The sequence below is a fragment of the Falco rusticolus genome, chromosome 6 (genome assembly GCF_015220075.1).
Source record: "Falco rusticolus isolate bFalRus1 chromosome 6, bFalRus1.pri, whole genome shotgun sequence".
Classification (NCBI taxonomy): Eukaryota; Metazoa; Chordata; class Aves; order Falconiformes; family Falconidae; genus Falco; species Falco rusticolus.
In genome coordinates this window covers 64,210,859-64,230,860 of record NC_051192.1, presented here as the reverse complement: position 1 = coordinate 64,230,860, position 20,002 = coordinate 64,210,859, and the positions used below count along the sequence as shown (strand labels likewise).

The 20,002-nt window shown below is 40.5% G+C and overlaps 1 protein-coding gene across 4 annotated transcripts in view; it reads left to right on the top strand.

Moving 5' to 3' along the window:
• The window catches only part of RNF144A (ring finger protein 144A), a 67,441-nt gene extending 49,015 nt beyond the window's left edge, over window positions 1–18,426 (top strand). For all 4 annotated transcript variants that reach the window (XM_037391850.1, XM_037391853.1, XM_037391852.1 and 1 more), the window contains 6 exons: window positions 5,516–5,620; window positions 5,832–5,892; window positions 6,939–7,146; window positions 9,009–9,156; window positions 10,478–10,567; window positions 13,651–18,426. In XM_037391850.1, the coding sequence (XP_037247747.1) occupies window positions 5,516–5,620; window positions 5,832–5,892; window positions 6,939–7,146; window positions 9,009–9,156; window positions 10,478–10,567; window positions 13,651–13,782 (744 nt within the window). In that variant the 3' untranslated portion in view covers window positions 13,783–18,426. The remainder of the gene's footprint in view (window positions 1–5,515; window positions 5,621–5,831; window positions 5,893–6,938; window positions 7,147–9,008; window positions 9,157–10,477; window positions 10,568–13,650) is intronic.
• Window positions 18,427–20,002: the final 1,576 nt, after the last annotated feature.

Here is a 20,002-nt window from a genome sequence, read left to right as displayed (position 1 = left end):
GCTCTAGAAACAGATTTTTTTTTTGTTAATAAATAACAAAATAACACATAAAAATTAAAAAAATTCCTCCCTTGTTGGAAAAGCATGCCAGCCCTTCCTTGTGTTCCTGAAATGAGGTGCAGAACTCTTAGTGGTTGTCTGCCCAAGGTGAAGGCTTATTCACCTGGTTAATATTTCTGCACAATAGTAATTGCAATTGTCTGCCTTTAATATTCACCTTTAATAAATGCATTGTAAACAATTAATTCCCTTTCTTTTTTAGAACTTGGTAAATGCTCCTTTTTTCCCTTTTAATTTTTTCAGTAGGTGTTTGGTTTTTTTTTTTTAAATGTTCTACCAATACCAGCACATGATGATTGTGCGTACAGTGCACATTTTTTTTTGGGATGGCTGTGGCCTAGTGCCAGCATGAAAATACATTTAAAGTTTTCAGAAATAAATGATATGGTGATGATATACTTGGCTCTGCAGTCCTGTCATGCTTTTTTAGCCTTTCCAAATCCATTGACTGACTTACAAAAATTTTTCATAAGACTTGCAATTGCATCTGCAGCATTAGCGTAGTCAGAAGTCTGCATGTTGACAAAATCCACCTAGTAGCTGTTAAGAGAAGAATACAAGATAATCTTTTTGCCTGCCTAACTCTCAAATAAAACGTGACATTCCTTGTCTCCTGCAATAGCAGCAATAACATGTTCTTAAAAGTAATTTTGTTGTAACTTTTCAAAAATGTTTGCTCTTCTATTTTAAAAAATTAAGATGTTAACCAAAAATATCTTTAAGTGGTTTTAATTACATGCATCTTATATTGAAAAATTATCTTAGCCACCAAGTGAACACATGTTTTCTGTCAAAGGAGATGGTAGATAAATGTTGCCCCACATGGAAGCAATGAAAGTCAGAGTCCTCCTTAGGAATTGTGAAGGATTTTATTTGGTTTTGGGTGTCAGGAGGAATAAGTACAAGCATTCTCATAGGCCTAAGTGTTGCCTGAATTCTCCTAAAAGAAAATTAAAAGCCAGACATGTTAATTCTTTATATCAAGATTTTGCTGTGGCCTGTGCAGGTTTGTTGAATGCAGCAGAGTAAAATTTTTATGGTTTGGAAATTAGGCAAAAAATAACAGTTTTGATTGTCACAGGGTATTTTGATCTTTATAACATTAGACAAAATGATGTGCAGCTCTAAAGCAGCAGCACATCAGTGGTCACTGAATATACCTTTCTGTGTGGCACGGTTCTTGATGTACAAAAGCTGGAAGTACAGCACATATGGCGGAACTCTAAATGTAAGGTGATGCTTGGCAGCTTCAGAAAGGAAGTCATTCCTTTATTAACCATCTGTCTCTCAGGCTGAGGCAAAAAAACCCCACCAAACAAAGTGTTTCTCATTTATATAGGTAGCTGATAGTAAAACCACTGTTGGGTTGGGCTCTCAGTTGATCCCTATGAGAGTGGATCTGGGCCAAAACTCCTCAAAGTGGATGTGCTCCTGCTCTTTGTCATGGGGACAGCAAATGGCAGTAGGATTCCTGGGTTACCAGGTGAAAGAAAAAGTCATCCAGACACCAGAAAGGACAGCAGTGATGTGCAGCAGGGATGCACAAGGAGTGTGCATACACAGGGAAAATACAGGTGTAATGCTTAGGGGAGCTAACTGGTCTCTTCTCACTGATCTTAGCAGCAATTGGGGCACGCGATTCATCTTGACATGCAGCTTACATAGCCTTATATAAAGATTGAAATATAGTTTATATGTTTTATATATATATAGTCTGTATATAGTTTATATGTAGCACATATGTTGCACAGTGCTTTGCTTTCCTTTGTCTACAGGAAATTACAAAAGTTATATGGCAGTTTTCATGCGATTCCCTGTCTAACAGTCATATATGGTAGTATATTACAATCTCCTTTTAATTTATAATTATTTGAAGTTGTAAAATGAGTGTTAAGTTATAGATCTGTATAGTTAAGGAACCCAGGCAGCCTCAGTAGCGTCCTGAAGTGCCAACATCTAACAGTTTGTTTCCTCCCCACTCATTTGGTGTTGCTGAGAGCGTGCATGCTGGACAGAAATCTAAGCTACTACAATTACCTGTTCAGTTGTTGCAATTGCAACTTAAACCAAAGTAACTTCCCTAACAATTGTTACAAACTGACATGTTTTAGTTCTGAATTGGGAAAGGAGTAAGAGCCCACACATGTTTTTTTACTGTAGCTGAACTAATGACTAAAAATTTACACACTTGGTCCTCCCTTCTTTCTGGCTAGGCAGCTTTTCAGTATTCCAGGTGAAGATTGTCAGAGTACAGAAGTGAAGTACAAAACTGAATAGAAAGCAAACGTTTCTTCTTATGACTTACTTAATTCAGTAGAGTTTGGTTGGTGGGGGTTTTTTTGTGTGTTTTTTTTTTTTTTTTTTTTTTTGTCAAATGCCTTATGCTTATAACTTTCCATTGACACACATCCATGAAAGGAAGACTAAAGATGCCTCTCAGCATATTGGTTTTATAAGGGTGAATATGCGACAAGAAGGATATCTCATGACCTTATTCCAAGCTTAGCTCTTAGGTACCTAATTTCAGCTCCTGTTTTCTCTGAGAGAAATTATGTAATACAGTTAATTTTGAAAGTTCTTTGGGGTGACTTACACTCCCACATTTTTACTTTATCCTATACAATACTTTATAACCTTAATGGAAAGACTATGAAGATATTTTCTTCCAGCATGAGATCAATTACAAGTGGCACAGAAAATGATCAACAATGTATTTGTCACCTTTTAGGAGTTGTTTTGTAACTTTTCATAGTATATAACTGGGTACCTGATCCTGCTGTGGTGTTTTGCTTGTGTGCTGGTGCATTTCTAGTACTATAACCAGTTTAAAATTTTCTGACACAAGTGGCACATCTTGTGTCTGCTCTCAAGAGAAGCCACCGGTACCCTGTGCTTCAAATTCACTTGCAGCTCTTTGGCTTACTCTTTCTCCACCCAAGAAATCTCTGAAGTGAGGAAATCTTGAATGGACAGGGTGTTTTATCCTCTGGCTAATTTACAGTGGTGTATCACAGCCTCGAGACAGCATCTGTGTTCCCAGAAGGTGTAGCATAAGAAGTACACTTTGGCTGTGCTGGCTTTGAGGAAGTAGGCTCTAGTGCCACATCAGGGGAAGGGGAAGGCCTTGGACACTGCTCGTGGCAGGGGTGAACTGTGTCATTCCTTAGACAGAAAAGAGTAGAAAAGACAGAAAATATCTTCATAGCCTTTCTGTCAAGGCTATAAATGTGAGGCAAGGGAAGCAAATCAAATAGCCTTTGGCAATGGTCCCAAACAGGTTGAGGAGGAGAATTAACCACATTAATGATTAATGACGGCAGAGCTCATTCAGCTTGAAAAGTACTTTCTGTAAGTGCTAAGTGCTGACATTAAAAATGTATGCATTTTCATTTTAATCCACACTTGGCATCTGCAAATGGAGGGGAAATGGAAGAGCCAACAGTATCATTACAGCAACACTAATACCTCACTACAGCTGAAATCACAGCTTGCCAAGGCACACAACCTAGGATCTGGTTCTTGCAGGGCTCAGCCTGCTGTGTTTGCTGCTGGCGGTTCTCTTGAACTGCTCCACCACCCACCCTGCCGAGCTCAAAGTGAAGGCTTGGAAAGCTTCTGCAAGCCAAACATCTACTAAGTGAACAGTTGTCTTCATTAAATCCCTACTGATGAAAAAGGGACATAGACTATAATCTATCATGTGGATTTTTTACGCGTGTAAAACTTTTAAAGATATCAATTATCCAGTCTCCATTTTTCTTTCAGAAAAAATAGACCTGCTGTCTCTGTTGAGTAGGAGACACAGGAAAGGGGACTGTGGCAAAATGATTTGTTGTGCTGTCAAGGTGGTGGCATGTTGCCACCAGAAAAGCTGTGTACCAGAGCAGCAGAAATTGTGTGGGCAGGAAGAGAAGGTTTTGCTGCAATCAAGCTGCAAGAGGTAGAATCTAGACTAGAACGTTAATATAGGCAGTAGGGTCTCTGAAAGGAGCTGAACAGACATATCGAGAGGCAGAGCAGAAAGAGAAGAGGCGAGATGAGTAGTGTCAAAGTCTCGACCTACAAGGTCCAGCTACAAGCCAGATGCAAAAGGTTAGGCTGGAAGTGTGCTTGTTGATGGGCCTGTTCGATGGCATGGCTGGAAGGAAGCAGCAGCTTTGTGCTCAGACCTGCAGTTAGGCGTGCTGGACTTGGCAGGGTCAGTGCAGCCCTTTGCCTCCCCAGGCTGGTGCTGAGTCGGCGGCTGTGTACCTTTTGCAAGTTCTGTCTGGAAATGGTAATTGAAGTCCTTGTTTTGCCAGCTTGCTGCAGCGTGTAATCCTTCTTGCCTCCCACCCAGCCGTACGCTGGGCTTGTTTTGTATCTTCATTTTATGCTACCGTCAGTCTAGCCTCGCTCTTTATTCACATACCCGGTAACAGAGAGGTACCTGCTTTCTGTAATTGTCTCCAGTTTGCCACTGCCAGCTGGGCTCACAAGCAGGGTGAGAACACCACAGGGTGACCCATCTGCTGGAAAGCAGACCCTCGTTTGTTCTCTGTGTAGTGTCAGGCTGGTAGAAGTTGCACGGTATCTGCAGAGAGGAGGATATCGTGCGCTCTGCATCACTACCCTTGCCTCCCCAGCCAGACACCGATGTAGTAGCTCTCACCTTGATGTGGAGGTGTGGAGGTTGAGAGAGGTGGTTGCTCTTCAAGGTTAACAAGGTTTGGTCTCAATTTGCCCTTAGTCTAAAATAACCACCTTTCTTCTCTCTTGTGTTGATGGTCGTGCTGTGTACTACTGTTTTAGATGCTATGTTTTCAGTTATAATTTGGGTAAAATGCTGTGGTTGCTAGGGGAGGAAAGTATTAGTGTTACAAATATTTATTGTTTGGTCCCTATGGAAACTGTGGTTCTTCCGTGAGTCCTAATTCTCACATTTTTTCCTTCCTATGGAAAAGATACATCTTTAACCATGAAGTTCAGATAGTTATTTTCTAGAAATAGAAGGCAAGATACACCACTCCCTTTTGCTGACTGGTGTGCTTGACAGATGTCTGTCTATGGGTAGTTACTGCTTACTAAGCTGTGTTGTGGTTTCCAGTCACATAAAGATTTTTGGAGTGTCGTTAATCTAATTTTATCTTGGTGGTGTTTTATTAGTTTTTTTCCCCATCCTAGCTCCCTGTTTGATTTGTGCTTCTCCCCATTATTGCTGTTTTTTAATTTGCTGCGTGTTTTAATTTGAGGAAGAGTTACTTGATGGTGAAATAAACTTGCTGTTTTCTATTTACAGGTATAACCATGGCAAAAGCTGTAAGCATGGTCAATGGATGTAAAAAGGTCATGAAAAAACAGTAGTATCTTTTTTCAAGGAAGTTTGAGTTATTCAGATTTTCAGAGGAAAGCTGTTAAAATACTGAGTGATTTATTCTTGATGGGATGGTTAACTCAGTCTTTGGCTCTCTTACAGTGCCTAAAACAGTATGTGGAACTTTTGATCAAAGAAGGTCTAGAAACAGCAATCAGCTGCCCTGATGCTGCCTGCCCAAAGCGAGGTCATCTGCAAGAAAATGAGGTACACTTTTACTGCAAATAGGGGTGGGTTTTTTTAGTTCCCAGGATGTTTAGATGTGTCTTGCTCTATATGTTACAGCTGCCATAGTTGCCAGCATATGTTTTTAATAATTTTCCAAAGGTCGAATATTTTGTCTCAGTTTGTTGAAAATGCTTTTGATTATTGCTGTTCTAATCGGAAATTTGTCTTTTTCTTTTCCTTCCTTCAACAGATTGAGTGCATGGTTGCATCAGAAATCATGCAAAGGTATAAGAAGCTGCAGTTTGAAAGAGGTAACACATGTTAACACTACGCACTGCAAGGCTGTGGGAATGGTATCGCTCCTGAGCGACCCCATAAATCAGAATCTGGCTCTGCACATGTTCATGCAGTAGCATTGTGCATTAATTGTTCAGTTGTCAAAAAAACAACAACCCAAAAAGCATTGTTTCTGTTCTTGCCTGAGTGATTTGCAGAACTGCAACGTTCTGGGAATAAACTAAGGAAAGAAAATTACTATGTATTATATTGCTCCATAACTAAGGGAGGGAGCTACTTCTATTTAGAGCTTTGCTGTTTGAGTTGACTACCAGTACTTTAGGGGCTGGGGAGGTAGACTGACCCCTTTTATGGAGCCACCATTATCTTCTGTGATGGCCTCTGGTGCAGAATTACTAGGCAGTTCTGTGTGTAATGATAGCATGAACCTTGTTAATTTTTATGAGGTTATAAGCTGACTGGGTGCCTATGGGGGTGTGGAACTGTGTGGCCATAGAGAATTTAGAGTAGTGTTTTACTGAGGGCAGGACCTGTCCAAGAAACCACTGAAGTCATTGGCAGGTTTTTATTGGCTTCAATGGGCTTTGAAACATGAAATAACTTACAGCAAACAGCCTCCCAGAAAGGGATGAAACTGTGTAACAGTCTTATGCTATTGTTAATTATGTGGTTACATTAGGGCAGAGGCCACCATGAAGTAAGAGTCCTACTGGGCAAGGCACTGTAAAAACACTTTCTGACGGGTTATACCTGCATAGTATGTGCTCTATTTATCTTCAAGTACAAGTGAAGAAAAATACACCGCCTCATTCTCAGAACAAGTTTACTTCAGTGAATGAAAACAGGCAGTTAATTCAAACTCAGGAAACTCACTTTAGCTTGGTGCCCACTTGCAAAGCAGGCCAGATTTATGTCTGAATGGGCAGCATAAATTAAAAGGCTTCTTTTAAAAATGCGTGTCTTCAAATGCCCTGCCAGTCAACCTCAGCTTGAATACATTGTTATGGAAGGCCAGTCTTGTAACTGCCTTTGAATTTTGTTCTTTTATGTCCCTTTGTAGAAGTGCTTTTGGATCCGTGTCGGACTTGGTGTCCATCCTCTACTTGCCAGGCAGTTTGCCAGCTCCAGGAATCAAGCCCACAGGACCCCCAGCTGGTCCAGTGCAAAGCCTGCGACATTGAGTTCTGCTCTGCTTGCAAATCTAATTGGCATCCAGGTCAAGGCTGTCAAGAGAACATGCCAATCTCTTTTCTTCCAGGAGAAACAAGGTAAAGTATTGCAAAAGATCAAATATTTAGAAACAAAACAATCTTTGAACAAACCAGAGTATGAATAGTAAAGTAGCATTCTCCTGATACTCTGTTTTAAAGCTGCTTCCTTCACTTAGTCATTCCTGTTCTTGTAATGCTGTATTCCAAAACTGGATAGCTCTTGGCAGTATTGCTCATTGCCACTATTGCTGGTAAAGCACAAAGGAGCTGCTGGAGCCTCTGTCACCGGCCCTTTTGCCCCAGCGGGAAAAACACGATATAGAGGCAGCTCATGAGCTTCCCTTCAGGAAGATCTTGTTGCTGCTGCTATTCTGGATGGCGTGAGGGCTGGTAACATCGTGCCAGACAGTGATTTTTAGGATACTCTCTTGATATCCTAACTGCTGCACATTTGGCCAATGATCTTAAGTTCTGTTTCAAGCTGTTTCCAGTGGCATACTGCAGCCAGTGAGTAAGAAAGGCCATTGTGCATATGTTCCACTTAATGTTTGGGTTTTTTCAAAGATTGCATAGCAGTTTGAGGTATCATTAAAGACCTGGCCAGCCTTGGACTTAGCTATTCATACGTTGTCTTCTTTCAAGCTTTGCTGTAACAGATGACTAGCTAGGATGCTGTCATGATGAGTTCCTGATTAAATATAGTAACTTCTGCACATGCTTTTTGTGTGTGCTTGACCAGAACTGAGCTTACTAAACTTCACAACAAGGTAAAAATTTTATCTGTTTTCCTTCATGTTTTGGATGCTTTTAGTTCTTGCTTCATTTTTTTACTCTGTTGAGGTTTGTTTTTCCATTATTTTGGAGAATAATGTGCCAGTAGCAGTTTGTGCTACCATGCATTTGGAGTTTCATATACAGTTTATGGATTCAAAGCAATTTTCTGTAATACAGTTGCCCCTAGTGTGACTAATGTGTGTGTGTCCTTTTATCCTGCCGTTGGGCAAATCAGTCAGTCAGTCAAGGGTCAGTCCTGTTTTCCAGCAAACTGTTGATTCCCCATCAGTTGTTCATGTGTCTCCCACTGGCAGTGGCTGCAGGAAGTGTCATTTGTTAAGGTACATTTAAGTTAGTGTGCATAAAACCTCCATGTGGTAGAGAGCTACTCGAGGGAAATAAATGTTCTTCCAGTGTTTCCACATTCCTCTGTGTTGTGCTCGCTATACCAGGGGATGTCCTGTGGTTTTGCACAGCCATGCAAGACAAAAAAAGGCAGTGCTGACCCTAACTCATGAACAGCGGTCTTGCTAGGACAGTGTTGGAGATGAAGAGATCAACTCCGAGAGAATGGCATGCCCCCAAAACCTCACAGTTCCTGATTTGGAGGGAAATTTCTAGGGAGGATCGTCAAGGAGGGCAGAGACAAGCTATCTTTCCCTGGCATCCCGGTCCAAAGGAATGTGGTCTGGGCTTGTTGTGCCATCAAGGGATTGCTTCCTCTTCTTTTCTGAGAAAGAAGGAGGGAGGAGAAAGACAAATGACTTAGATGTACAAAGCATTTAGGTGTTAACTAGCTGCTGTTCCTCTGATATATTCCAGGAGAAAGCTGTGTATCTGTTAGTGTCTCTAGTTAACAAAAACAGTTGGTAAAATATGTGGTAAAGAAAATGTCCTGACTCTCACGTAGGCACTCAACATTAAACAGTCATTAAACATTTTTTCTAGAGATATGTTTGAAAAATAGAGAATAGCTAAAATATCTGAATAATAAAACCCAGCTGAATACCTAGTTCTCTAGTAATTTATCTTTTTTTTTTTTTTTTTTATGAAACAGTAGGCTTACCTTCTCAGCATGGTTCTTACATATTCTTCTCTAAACTGACATGGCCATGTACTTACTAATTCCTCACTCTCCCCCACAGTTCAGTTTTTAAAATGGAAGAAGATGATGCTCCAATCAAACGCTGTCCAAAGTGTAAAGTTTACATTGAACGAGATGAAGGCTGTGCCCAAATGATGTGTAAGAACTGCAAACATGCCTTTTGCTGGTACTGTCTGGAATCTCTTGATGTGAGTACATACCATGGAGTCTGGTTCTCAGAAACTTAGAATTTCATTGCTTTGCCATCCAGCAGGCTCATTAATCAATTAAATAGTATCTCACTAGCTTCTGCCCAACTTGGTGGTCCACAACCCACCAGACCTGATCCTGGTAATTTGATAGGATTTGTGCTCTCTTTCACTTGTCTGACCTGTGCAATCTTAGCATTTTGCTGATGTGAGTCAGTAAGTAATCATCAAAAAGTAAAATTTCATGAAAATACTCTGTTTGCAATCTTACTTAGTGGCAAGTAAGATTGGGAAGGGTCATTGCTTCGCTTTGTGGTTTTTTTTCCCCACTAATACTTCATTTAATACTGACTTTTCAAGTTCTCCTTCTTGAAGGAGTTACAGGATGAGTACAGCAATGTTCTTAGTCTTGAGACTTCCTTAGTGGAAGTTTAACAAACTCTAGATTTGGTGCGTCATCATGTAGAAGATTAGCAGTCAGATTTTACCGTTCATTGTGTTCTGTGGGACAAGAAATACATCTGACATATGAAAAAGAATACAATGTTCTCCTAGCACCAGGAATTTGTCAGTCTATAAGCTGCTGCTGTCATATGTTTGTCTTTTTAAAATCGGCCTGTTATCATGCCCAAGGATCAGAGTATATAGAATATACAACATCTGTTTCCATTTCATCTGCTTTATTTTATAACATTGTTAACAATAGCAAAGGAAATGTTTGAAGTTCCTGAAAGCTACTCTGACTATTCAAATCCTGGGGTTGTCCTATTTGAATGCTTTAATAATAGTCCTTAACTCACAGGCTTTTCATGTGCTCAGTTAAAAAGCAGCGTTCCCTTGGTACTAGGCCTGCTGTCTTGACTGGTTTGCAAAAGGATGGCAGGACAGGTCGGGACATAATTTCTCAAAGATCTGTGTTGCCCTTTTACTTTCAACTAGTAAAAGGAATCAACTGTGGGAAGTCTGCAGTACAAGTATTTGTTTTCCTTTGTTCTTTCTGTATGTGTAAAATGTATGCAATAGTCCTTTTATCGGATCCTCTTGCTGAACTCCATGCTAGCATTTAAATATGCAGCTTGAGAGCCTTTGGGAGAAGAATTCATTACAGATACATAACACTTGCTAAACAGCCCTGTTTGTGAAGATGCTTAGCTGTAAACAAAGCACTTTGGAAAGGTTAGACCTGGCCATATCCACTTTACTAAGTTTTTATCTTCCTGTACAGTTCCTGGTTATAAGTTCTCAGGAAATAGTGGTTTATTAGTTGAAGAACAGTTTACACTTCTGTTTATTGCCTACCTTTTATTTTAATATTTTTTAGGATGATTTTCTCCTTATACATTACGACAAAGGACCTTGTCGAAACAAGCTGGGACACTCCAGGGCATCTGTTATCTGGCACAGAACACAGGTAAAGCTCAGATATTTAAAAGCTCTCTACAGGTCTACTACTGTCATAGTGCTTTCCTTTGCCTTACTCATTTTAACACCTTAGGGTAAAATTCTGTGCTAAATGGTAGCTGATCTTCATAGCAGATTTTGTTAAAGAGGGCTGTAGCTCGGACAGGAACAGTTTGCTCTTCCAGAGAGGACACTCCTGGGCAGAAAGCCACTGAGAATTAGAAGGGGTACATTTGCAGAGCCAGTTAAGTGCCAGTCCAAGTGCGTTCTCAGTAAACATAGAGGATGGACTAGGTTGCCACCATCCATATTACTAACAGGAGAGCTCATCCTGCAAGGGATCTTTAGCTTCAGATCCAGAACTGGAAAGGAATTAGCCTGAGTATGCTCAATATCTTGTTATGGACTCCAGTTGACTCATTCATGGACAGAAGGTAACCCCACGAGTTTCAAACACAGATTCAAACTGACAGTTACAAAGAGCGTGGGGATGGCTCTTGTAGCCTAGACCTAGTCTTGCTGGACCCACCATGAATGCTGCTAATGAAAGTGCTCTCTGCACTACTTTAATGCATGTAATATAAATGCTAATGTGTGACTTGGTCCAATCTACTGCCTTTACAGTCACTTCAGAGATACAGGGACATCTGGGTTTCTGAGTCATCTTTTCCTAAATTAACTGTGTGCCAGTAAAAAGCTACCTTAGCTTGAGATGAAGCGCTTTTCTTGAAATATACATTTCTTTCCATTCGAGCATAAACCCCAAGTCTAGAGAATAAACCCCAATTCTGGCCAAACAGCTAAACTGAAATAAAATGAGGATTGCACCGTGCTCCCTCCACATACACCCCTGGGTGCCTGAGCTATGGACTGAATTTTGTGTGGCTTAGCCAACGGTATCTTAGGAAGTGTGTGGGTAGATAAGTTGTCTTGATGTACCTGTAATGTGAGGTGATTAATCTGATATTTGGAATCTGTTCTTAGCTACAGCAGTTAGCGCAGATATGTTCGATAGACAATACATTTGATGTTCAGGTCGTTGTTGAGAAAGCAAATGGTAAGTCTCTGCCAATCAGGATATGATTCTGCTAAACCTGCTTAAGCCCAATCAACATTGCAGTCATTTCCTTATGTGAAGTTTCTTTGAGTATTTAGCCAAGACAAATTGAGATGAGCCTTTGGTTTGTGGTTTGTGGGTTTAAAAGAAAATATTTGTTTTGGCCAGAGGGAGTGGCTTGATGCTGAGTAGGACAGCAACTTCTTCAGAAGCAACAGAACCAAGTAGAAGATGAGTAATACTCAGCAGGCAGTTTTGTTTAAAAAAAAAAGCAAAAAACACAAGAAAAAACCCAAAATAAACAAAAAAAACCAACCCACAACAAACAAAATGAACCTTAATTATCTCTTTGATAGCACATTGAGGCAGAAAGGAAGGTGAAAATTAGATAGCTCATAAAAATTAGCAGTAGTCAATCCAGTCCGCTGAATTGCTAACTTCCTTCCAGCTTGGCTCTGACCAGCACACATCTAGCCTGGGCTGCAAGGAGGTAGGCAAGGGTGTGCTGCCTCCGAAGATCAGTATGGCAGCAGCTGCATTTTTAGTAGTCACGATTTTTAAAGGAGGTGAGGATTTGGCTTTGGTTTGTGTCTGTACGAAGTAAATACAAAGATTAGCACATGACATGTGCATCAGATTGTCAGCACCTCAAAGAAAAAAAAAAAAGACTAAGTAGCGAAACGTGCACACCTCTGAAGCTGAAAAAGAAATTGCTCTTGGCAAGAAATAAAATTGTTGGGGCGTGGAAGTTTGAGCTCCTCGTCCCTGGACAGCTAAAAGCCGGGACTGAAAGACTCGGTCAGGGTAGGAGGCAGCCCGAGGGCCGAGCGCTGTCCCGCAGCGCCACCTCCTGCAGCCAGCCTCGCCGCCCAGCCCCCGGCCCCGGTGCTGGAGCTGCAGAAATACATACGTAGTAATCAGAACGAGAAATTGGCCGTGGCCGACAAAAGCACTAGTAAATCATCGCTTCTATACCATGGCTAATTAAATATTTGCCAGCTAATTGAAGTGGCGTATCTAGCCCTGGCTAGAAGAATTCTTAATGAGTACTGCACTCTTAATTTCATTTTGCCTTCTGTTGTGGGGTTTTGCTAGCAGATTAGCATTCCGCTCCTGCCTTCATTATTCAATATTATTCACAGACTCTCTCATGTGAATTAATCTAAATTATTTTCTCAAATAATTTGCAGGCGTATTGTTGCAGCATTACACTTACAGTTGCCTGTGGCAAATGGGAAACTTCCTCAGGCGATGAACCTCAGCTTGAGTGTTTTTTTAATAGTTTTCCAAATTTAAACTCTGTAGAAACTAATAGAATTTGGCACGCTGACAGGATGGGTAGGTCTGTGGTCCTCTGCCCATGCTGGGAAGAGGGTGATCAATAAATGTCAATTTAAAAAAAGCTTTTAGAGTTAGGTCATGTACCCTGAAGCAGCAGGATGAGCTCAGGTCTGACTGCAAAAAGCCATTACATATTCAGAGTCCTTCTGTAGTCCATAGTGTTTGTAACCTGTGGCTGAGATCCCCAAGCTTGTGTTGCTGCTGGTGGGAAGTTTGTGGGAGTCTTCCCTGGCTGTCCATGAACAACATGAAAACTTTGACTGATTAATTTTGGAGCTTTCTCCAGCAAAAAAGGGAGCACCTGGAAGTGAAAGTCTCTAACTCTTTTCTAGTCTTGATCCTGATATTTACGTCTGATCAAGAAAAAAGTGTCTAGTCAATTGCTTCATTAGTTGTTTGAGATATAGCAGAACTCGAAAAGGCAAATAACAGTGTGCATCACTTTGTGTGATGGACCTGAGTTGTGTGGCACGATGTTGACTGGAGCCATGAAACATGAGCGTTCACTCTCTGATTTCACTCATGTTTGCTGATCGCAGGAGCTGACTGTAGCGTGCTCTTGGGGGGAAGTCCTCACTGTGGTAAGGTCAATGGCACTTGCTGAGATCCTACCGAAGGACACTGGTGGTGCACTGATGTCAGCAGAATGCAGACAATTGCTATCCCTAATGCAGTGGTATTCTTTTCTCTTGCAGGTGGTAGGAATTTTTGCAGGATTTGGTCTTCTACTTTTGGTGGCCTCCCCTTTCCTTCTGCTTGCTACACCATTTGTTCTGTGCTGCAAGTGCAAATGTAATAAAGGAGATGATGACCCTCTGCCTACCTAGACTGAAAGAAGATTGGACTCATCACAACATGTGTTTTGATTTTATTGTTGCTGTTGCTGTTTCCCTCTTGCACTTACATTGGTGTAGCCTTACTTGTCCCATTCTGCTTTTCATTGACACACAATCTCGGTTCCAGAAACTGTTGTTACTACTGTGGCATAGATAATTGATGATAGACAAGGAGGGTAATGGAAGGCAAGTTTGGTGCTAAAGGGAGACCATGGACCTGAGTAGCTATCAGAGATGAAGAGATGATACTGCTAAAAAAAATGCAAAAGGTTTCTGCTGCCCTGCTGGTGGACTGGGAACTGTACAGAATGACATCAGCAAAACAAGCTGAAAATGCATACAAACCTAAACGTCTGCATATCTGTTCGCTTACATATTTGATGTCTTCTTATTCCTGTATGTATTTGTTGCCTATCATTTAAACCAGATAGTCAACTTACTGTGACTTTGCCATGTTTATTACACATCTGTTTTTGTTAAAGCCATCACAATGTCCTTTTTAGTACCTATTTTTCCAAGTATAAGAAAATCAATAAGGTGCATATAGGCCATCCTATGCCTTTCTTGAAATCTGGGGAGGGTTAGAGGGACAAAGTTGGTCCTGTTGCCTTCCAGGAATTTTTTGAAGTCTTAATATAAATTTGTTTGATTGAAAGCTACATTTTAAAAATGAATTGATGAAGCTGTAAGGTTGACACAAACCTTGGTGTCACAAACCTGCTATCTAATCAAGGTTCTTTTAAAAATGCATTGATGGTATTGATTACCGCTGGACCACTAGTATTTTTCTGAATTGTTATTTTTTGCTGTTGTTTAGGGTTCTGCTACACTTATAGGGCTATGTAACTTCTAATCCAGGTATCTTAATCTTTTTATATATATAGAGAGATATATATAATCGTATTTAAACCAAATGTGTAAATAGCTGTGCTATTGAAAGATTTTGGAAGGTCAAAATAGCTTGCTTCTGCCTTTAGGGCAATTACTAAAAAATACAGGACTAACTTTACTATTTAGCAGACTCTTGGGTTATCAGTGAATCTTTCCTTTTAAGTATAAAAATACATCAGGGTTATCCCTGTAGTTAAGAATAAAAATGCCTGGGATATTTGTGGAAGTTGTACTTTACATTTAAACTACTTAGCCCATTTTCAGAGTTAATATCATAGGTTGTATGGTGTATGCTGTTAATAACAATACTGTGACGAAACAAGTTTTTATTTGAAAAATAATCACTTGATTTGATGATTTTGTGGAATTCACAGTGCTGTGTTTCCAGGATAGTAAAGCGTGCTAGTCAACATACTATTAATCATTGTAATTTCTCTTTAGAGATATTTTTTTGAAAAACATTTTACTCTGATTGTAAAGCCTACAAGAATTTGACTAATAACTTCTTGCTATGAAATATAAAGCACCTGAAACAATGTGTATGTCTGTGTGTAGTACTGAAGGAAAACATTATTTTGAATGGCTTGCGGACTAAGTTCAACTGTGTTTTTTTCATCATCATTTATTTCTGTGCATTATCAGTGTACTGAAATGGATGAATATGTTGAAGCCAGGATAACTTTGCACTACAAATGTATTAAGACCCTTCAATGCAACTGCTTCTGGCTGCTGTCACAGGCTGGGAATATGTTTTCATAGCTCAGGCATAAGGAAGTGACTCCTCCTTTATACGTTTGTTTTATACTGTCTGTTAAATAAAAAGACTGTAGGGTACAATTTTGAAAAGGGCCACTGTATTTTTATAAAACAACTCTTGAATTGCTTCTCTTTCTCCTTCTTCCAAGTTTATTGGTATCCAGATTCAAACTGTATCTGACCACAGATTTCAGCTTCAGGAGCTGGAGGTTGTCTGCAGTTTGCTTATCTGGCTTGATTTTAATGAGTTCAGCCATTGTAATGTGAAGATAAAGGATAGCTGGTTTCCAGCAAGTCTGAACCCTTCATGGTGTCTTCACATTGTTTGTGGCAATGCACTGTTCAGATCCTTTGTTATCAGAGTCTTTTCAGTATTGTAAGCTATCTGTGTTATTAAAAAATGCATAATTGTTCAAAAAAACCTGCGGAAGGAAATCAGGGTAGTGCATTGGATGGCTGTTTTCCAGCCCCCAGGGTGTGTGTGAAGCGCTGAGTTCAGCAGGCGGGGATCTGGTTATCTCACCCGGCTCTGGCAGCAGCTCAGTCCGTCTCCCCCCATGTACCCCAAGCCGAGCACCTGGGTTGTGCCGAGTCATTGCTTCGGTGTGCAGAAGTCCTGGAAACCCTTCTGCAAGGGACAGCTTCCTGCAGGTAAGCTTGAGCAGTGGCCTTTCATACTTGGCCCTGTAATTCTATTTAACTGGAGACAAAAAAACCCCTGGACCACAGGACGTAAAAGATTTCATGAGCTGTTACTTTTCTAACTAGCAGCACTGAGGGATTTTGCTGTGTGCAGCAGTGGCTCTAATGACAGATTTGGCTGCTGGGATGACAGTAAACAGCAGAGGTGCAGTGGCCTGTTAACAGGACCAGTGTCCTCCTGGTATGAGGTTTACGTTCTCTGTGCCTTTCTCAGAGACAGCCTTTTTGCGGCAGTATAGCGAAACTTGAGTTTTCCATGGTACTGTGTGGCCAGTTAATAATCAATGTCAACATTGATGCATTTCCAGATTTAAAAGAAAAAAAGAAAGAAAAGTCTTTTACAAATACAGACATCTTTACATTATAGTTTCTAATTGATGCTCACAGGTAACGTTATGTATCAGAAAACTGTGTACTTCTGTCAGTATATCTCTCTGATCTCGACATATTTGAATTTCTACTGGAGATTTTTATGACGTTACCTCTTGTTTCACATCCTGGCTGTTGGGATAGACTATATGCCTACATATGTTTACCAAATACCTAATTTGTTCAGGTTTGCTAAATGTCGTTCCATCTGTATTCTTCTCGGGGATTTTTTTGTTTTTCTTTTTTTGAATTTTTTTTTAATGCTGATTTGATTCCAAAGTAGCAACTTCTGGTGGTGGTGTATTGAGTTTGGGGCATTTTAATGTTACAGCTTACATTGATAGCGTGACATTCAATACCCTGAAACTGAACTGTAAGTACCTTATTTTAAACTCTGACTTTTAAATCCCCTGCCATGGAGAAGTGAATGTTTGTCTCTGCTGCTTTCCAGATGAAATTCTGTTACAACAGCTTTGGCTTTTTAGAATTTCACCAGAAAAATAAGGTTCACCACATGATTTCTCTTGAGTTTATTATGGTTATGCTATTATTTAGGGAGTTTGGATTGTTTTAAAAGCTATTTTTAGTGGCGTTTGTAACAATACATAATTTGCATGTTCTGTTGGGATGAAGTGGTGTCATGTCTAGCGAGCGAGTGTCAAGTCCAGACTCCAGAGGCTTTGCATCTCCCTAGACTTGACATTCATTGCTTGGGCTGAAGTCAGCCCTGAGAGGGGTCAGAGCACACAGCCCATACCACCTTCAATGGTGGTAGCAATGTGGTTTCCCCACGTGACATTGGACAAGTCACTTATCTCCTTTTATCTCAATTTAACCATCTTTTAAATGGATGGACCAATGTTTACCTACCTCACATGAGGATTGTGAGGGCAAATTCATTGGTTTTGAGGCTCTTCAAGATCCTGTGATGAAAGACTGTATATAAATGCTTACTGTAGTTTTATGTTAATATTTCAGTTTTATTCATGTTGGCATTCATCCTGAAACCTCCTACTACTGACTTTAGCATGCCAAGAATTTGGGATGCTTTCCCCCACATACCAAGCAGCATGATCTTTCCTCAAATACTCTGGCTTATGAATTAGGCAAAATCCCAAATAAGAGCTAACTGGATCAACTCTCGGCTTGCAGTTCATCTCCTGACATGCAGGAAACACAATCAAAATTAGTGAAAAGATCTCCTGTTTGTGGAGCTGATAGGATAAAATATTTATAGATCAGAAAAAGATGAAGTGCTTTTGTTATGAGCAGGAAAACGAAAATGAAGTTTTGTGCATTTCATCTGTAGGCCTTTTACTGCATAGGAATAAATATATTTGATACAGGCTGTTTTCATCCCAGTGAGGTGCAGCATGCATAAAGCTTTGTGCAGGTTTGCTTTTTTAAAACCAAAGTTGGTACATTTCATGTGCGTAGTCTAAAATCCTAAGGAAGACGGGTAGAATATGGTTGTTGATGACAGTGATATTAAAGGCATCAAAAAAGCCTGCATCAGTGCTTAATTGCTAATGCACTTATACTAAGTAAGGCATGCTGTTTGTGTTTAGAGCCCTGTGGTCTTCATTATTGCTTTGAGTTGTGTATCTCTCTTATAAGAATTCCAGGAACATTAGGTACAGGTACATGGTACATAACTGAACCTTTCTTGATCATTTTACCATGGATGTATTTTAAACTTGTATAGGGATAAGCATGAAGGAGTCATGCATATCTATAAATAATGTATTTGACCAGTGTAAAAATAGTTCTGTTGATGTATTTGAAATGTAAGTACATTTTGTGCCACTAACACTGTGATGTATAAAAGAGCTGTTGAATGCCTTTTAATGTTGTGTTTTGTACTTTGAATCATATTGAAGAGTTTAATTTGTAATTTCAATAGATATTTTAAATGAATGCGTCTCCTGTGATTCTTCATAGTGACTTCCCAGTGCTATACATTCACTAAAGGAAAGTGCTTTTGTTATGGTAGGACTCCCTGTGCTTACCCACCTCTTGATCCTTGATCCTGAGCAAGCACAGCCTGTAGCCTGGAGACCTCCTGCCTCGTTTCTGGGCATAACTGAGGTTTCTGGCTCATTGTCTCCCAGTTTAGCCGTAGGAGTGAATCTGGGTATCTCTAGAGATAATTTGACCCACAGCTGGGTCTTTGGTCCAGCTCCTGTTGCAGTCCGCTGATGGACGCCCTAGCCGGGTGAATGTGCTGCTCCGAGGATCACTCTGAGATGCATGTATGTTCTTGCACCACACATTTAGGTCTGGTGGAGATAAATGCGAGTAGCTTGTATTCCCCTGGGTTTGTGTTGTGTAGGTGAAACTTTCAAAGGCAAAGTGCAATCACCTGAACAACAGAGCATACTGAACTCCCTCTGACAGTGGAGTTGGCTCTCATACCTCTCAGCCCATCAACACGCACTTTGCGTTTTGCCCGAACTGCAGGTGAGGATGCAGTCTTGTCTTCAGTGCTCTTAGTTTCTTTCTCACTTGTTAGGGTGCAATTTGTCTATATCCCTAGGAAAAGCACAGGCACAATTTCTTAAAAAAAAAAAGGTATGCATAACTGATGCGTGTATGTGCTTTATATCTGACAACTTAAGAAAAACCAAGGCTGCATAATAGCTGCTACTCAGTCATGCCTCCTGTCATTTGCATGAAGCATAATGATTTTTCTCCATAAGGGAAAGATCAGTTTAGATATTTTGTTCAATTGGGCAGAAAAATGTCTATAAATGCCACAAGGGGTTTTGACCGATTCTAGGAGTAGGTATCATTAACAAAGCAATCGCCTGTCTTTCCCTGCTCCCACAGTCTGCTCCTTCCAATTAGGGTATGTTGTCTTTGCAGTTTTCTTTCAGAAAGGAGGATTGTTTCTCAGTCACTTGCGTGTAGTTCAGTAACATTTAGCTCCCTGGGCATCTCCTCAGTCTGTCTGCCCTGTTCGGCTTACCTTGCTGTAGCAGGGTTTTCTTACACATGCCTTCAGCTCTGTGACTGGGTTTCTACACAAGTCTGTAATCACAGAATCAAGCAATTCAGAAACTCTAGGTAACAGACTTCAGGGTCTCAACTGTCTAAAATCAGATTATTTAAGTTGAATTCTTAAGTGGCAAACTGTAGCCCATGTATGTTCTAGCAAATAGTGTCCAGCATCATTCAGTCGCCAGAGGCGACCCGCATCCCTAGTGGTAAGTTCTGCTAGGAGGGACCCCAGCCCCAGAGTAACTCCTGAACCCCGTCTGGGCATTGGGTGGGAGAGTTCAGGTCAAAATCATGCCAGTAACTGTCCTGTAAGAACTGAACAATTGGCACAATTGAATCCCACAGCACAAAAACATTGTGCTAGGTCGAGCATTCTGCTAATTATAATGGTGCTAATAGAGACGCAGATGTAGAAATCGAATTCTAGAGACTGACAGTGCCAACCTGCAAGCACAGTGCATCCACAATATCCGCAAAACCTCTTTTTAAAAAA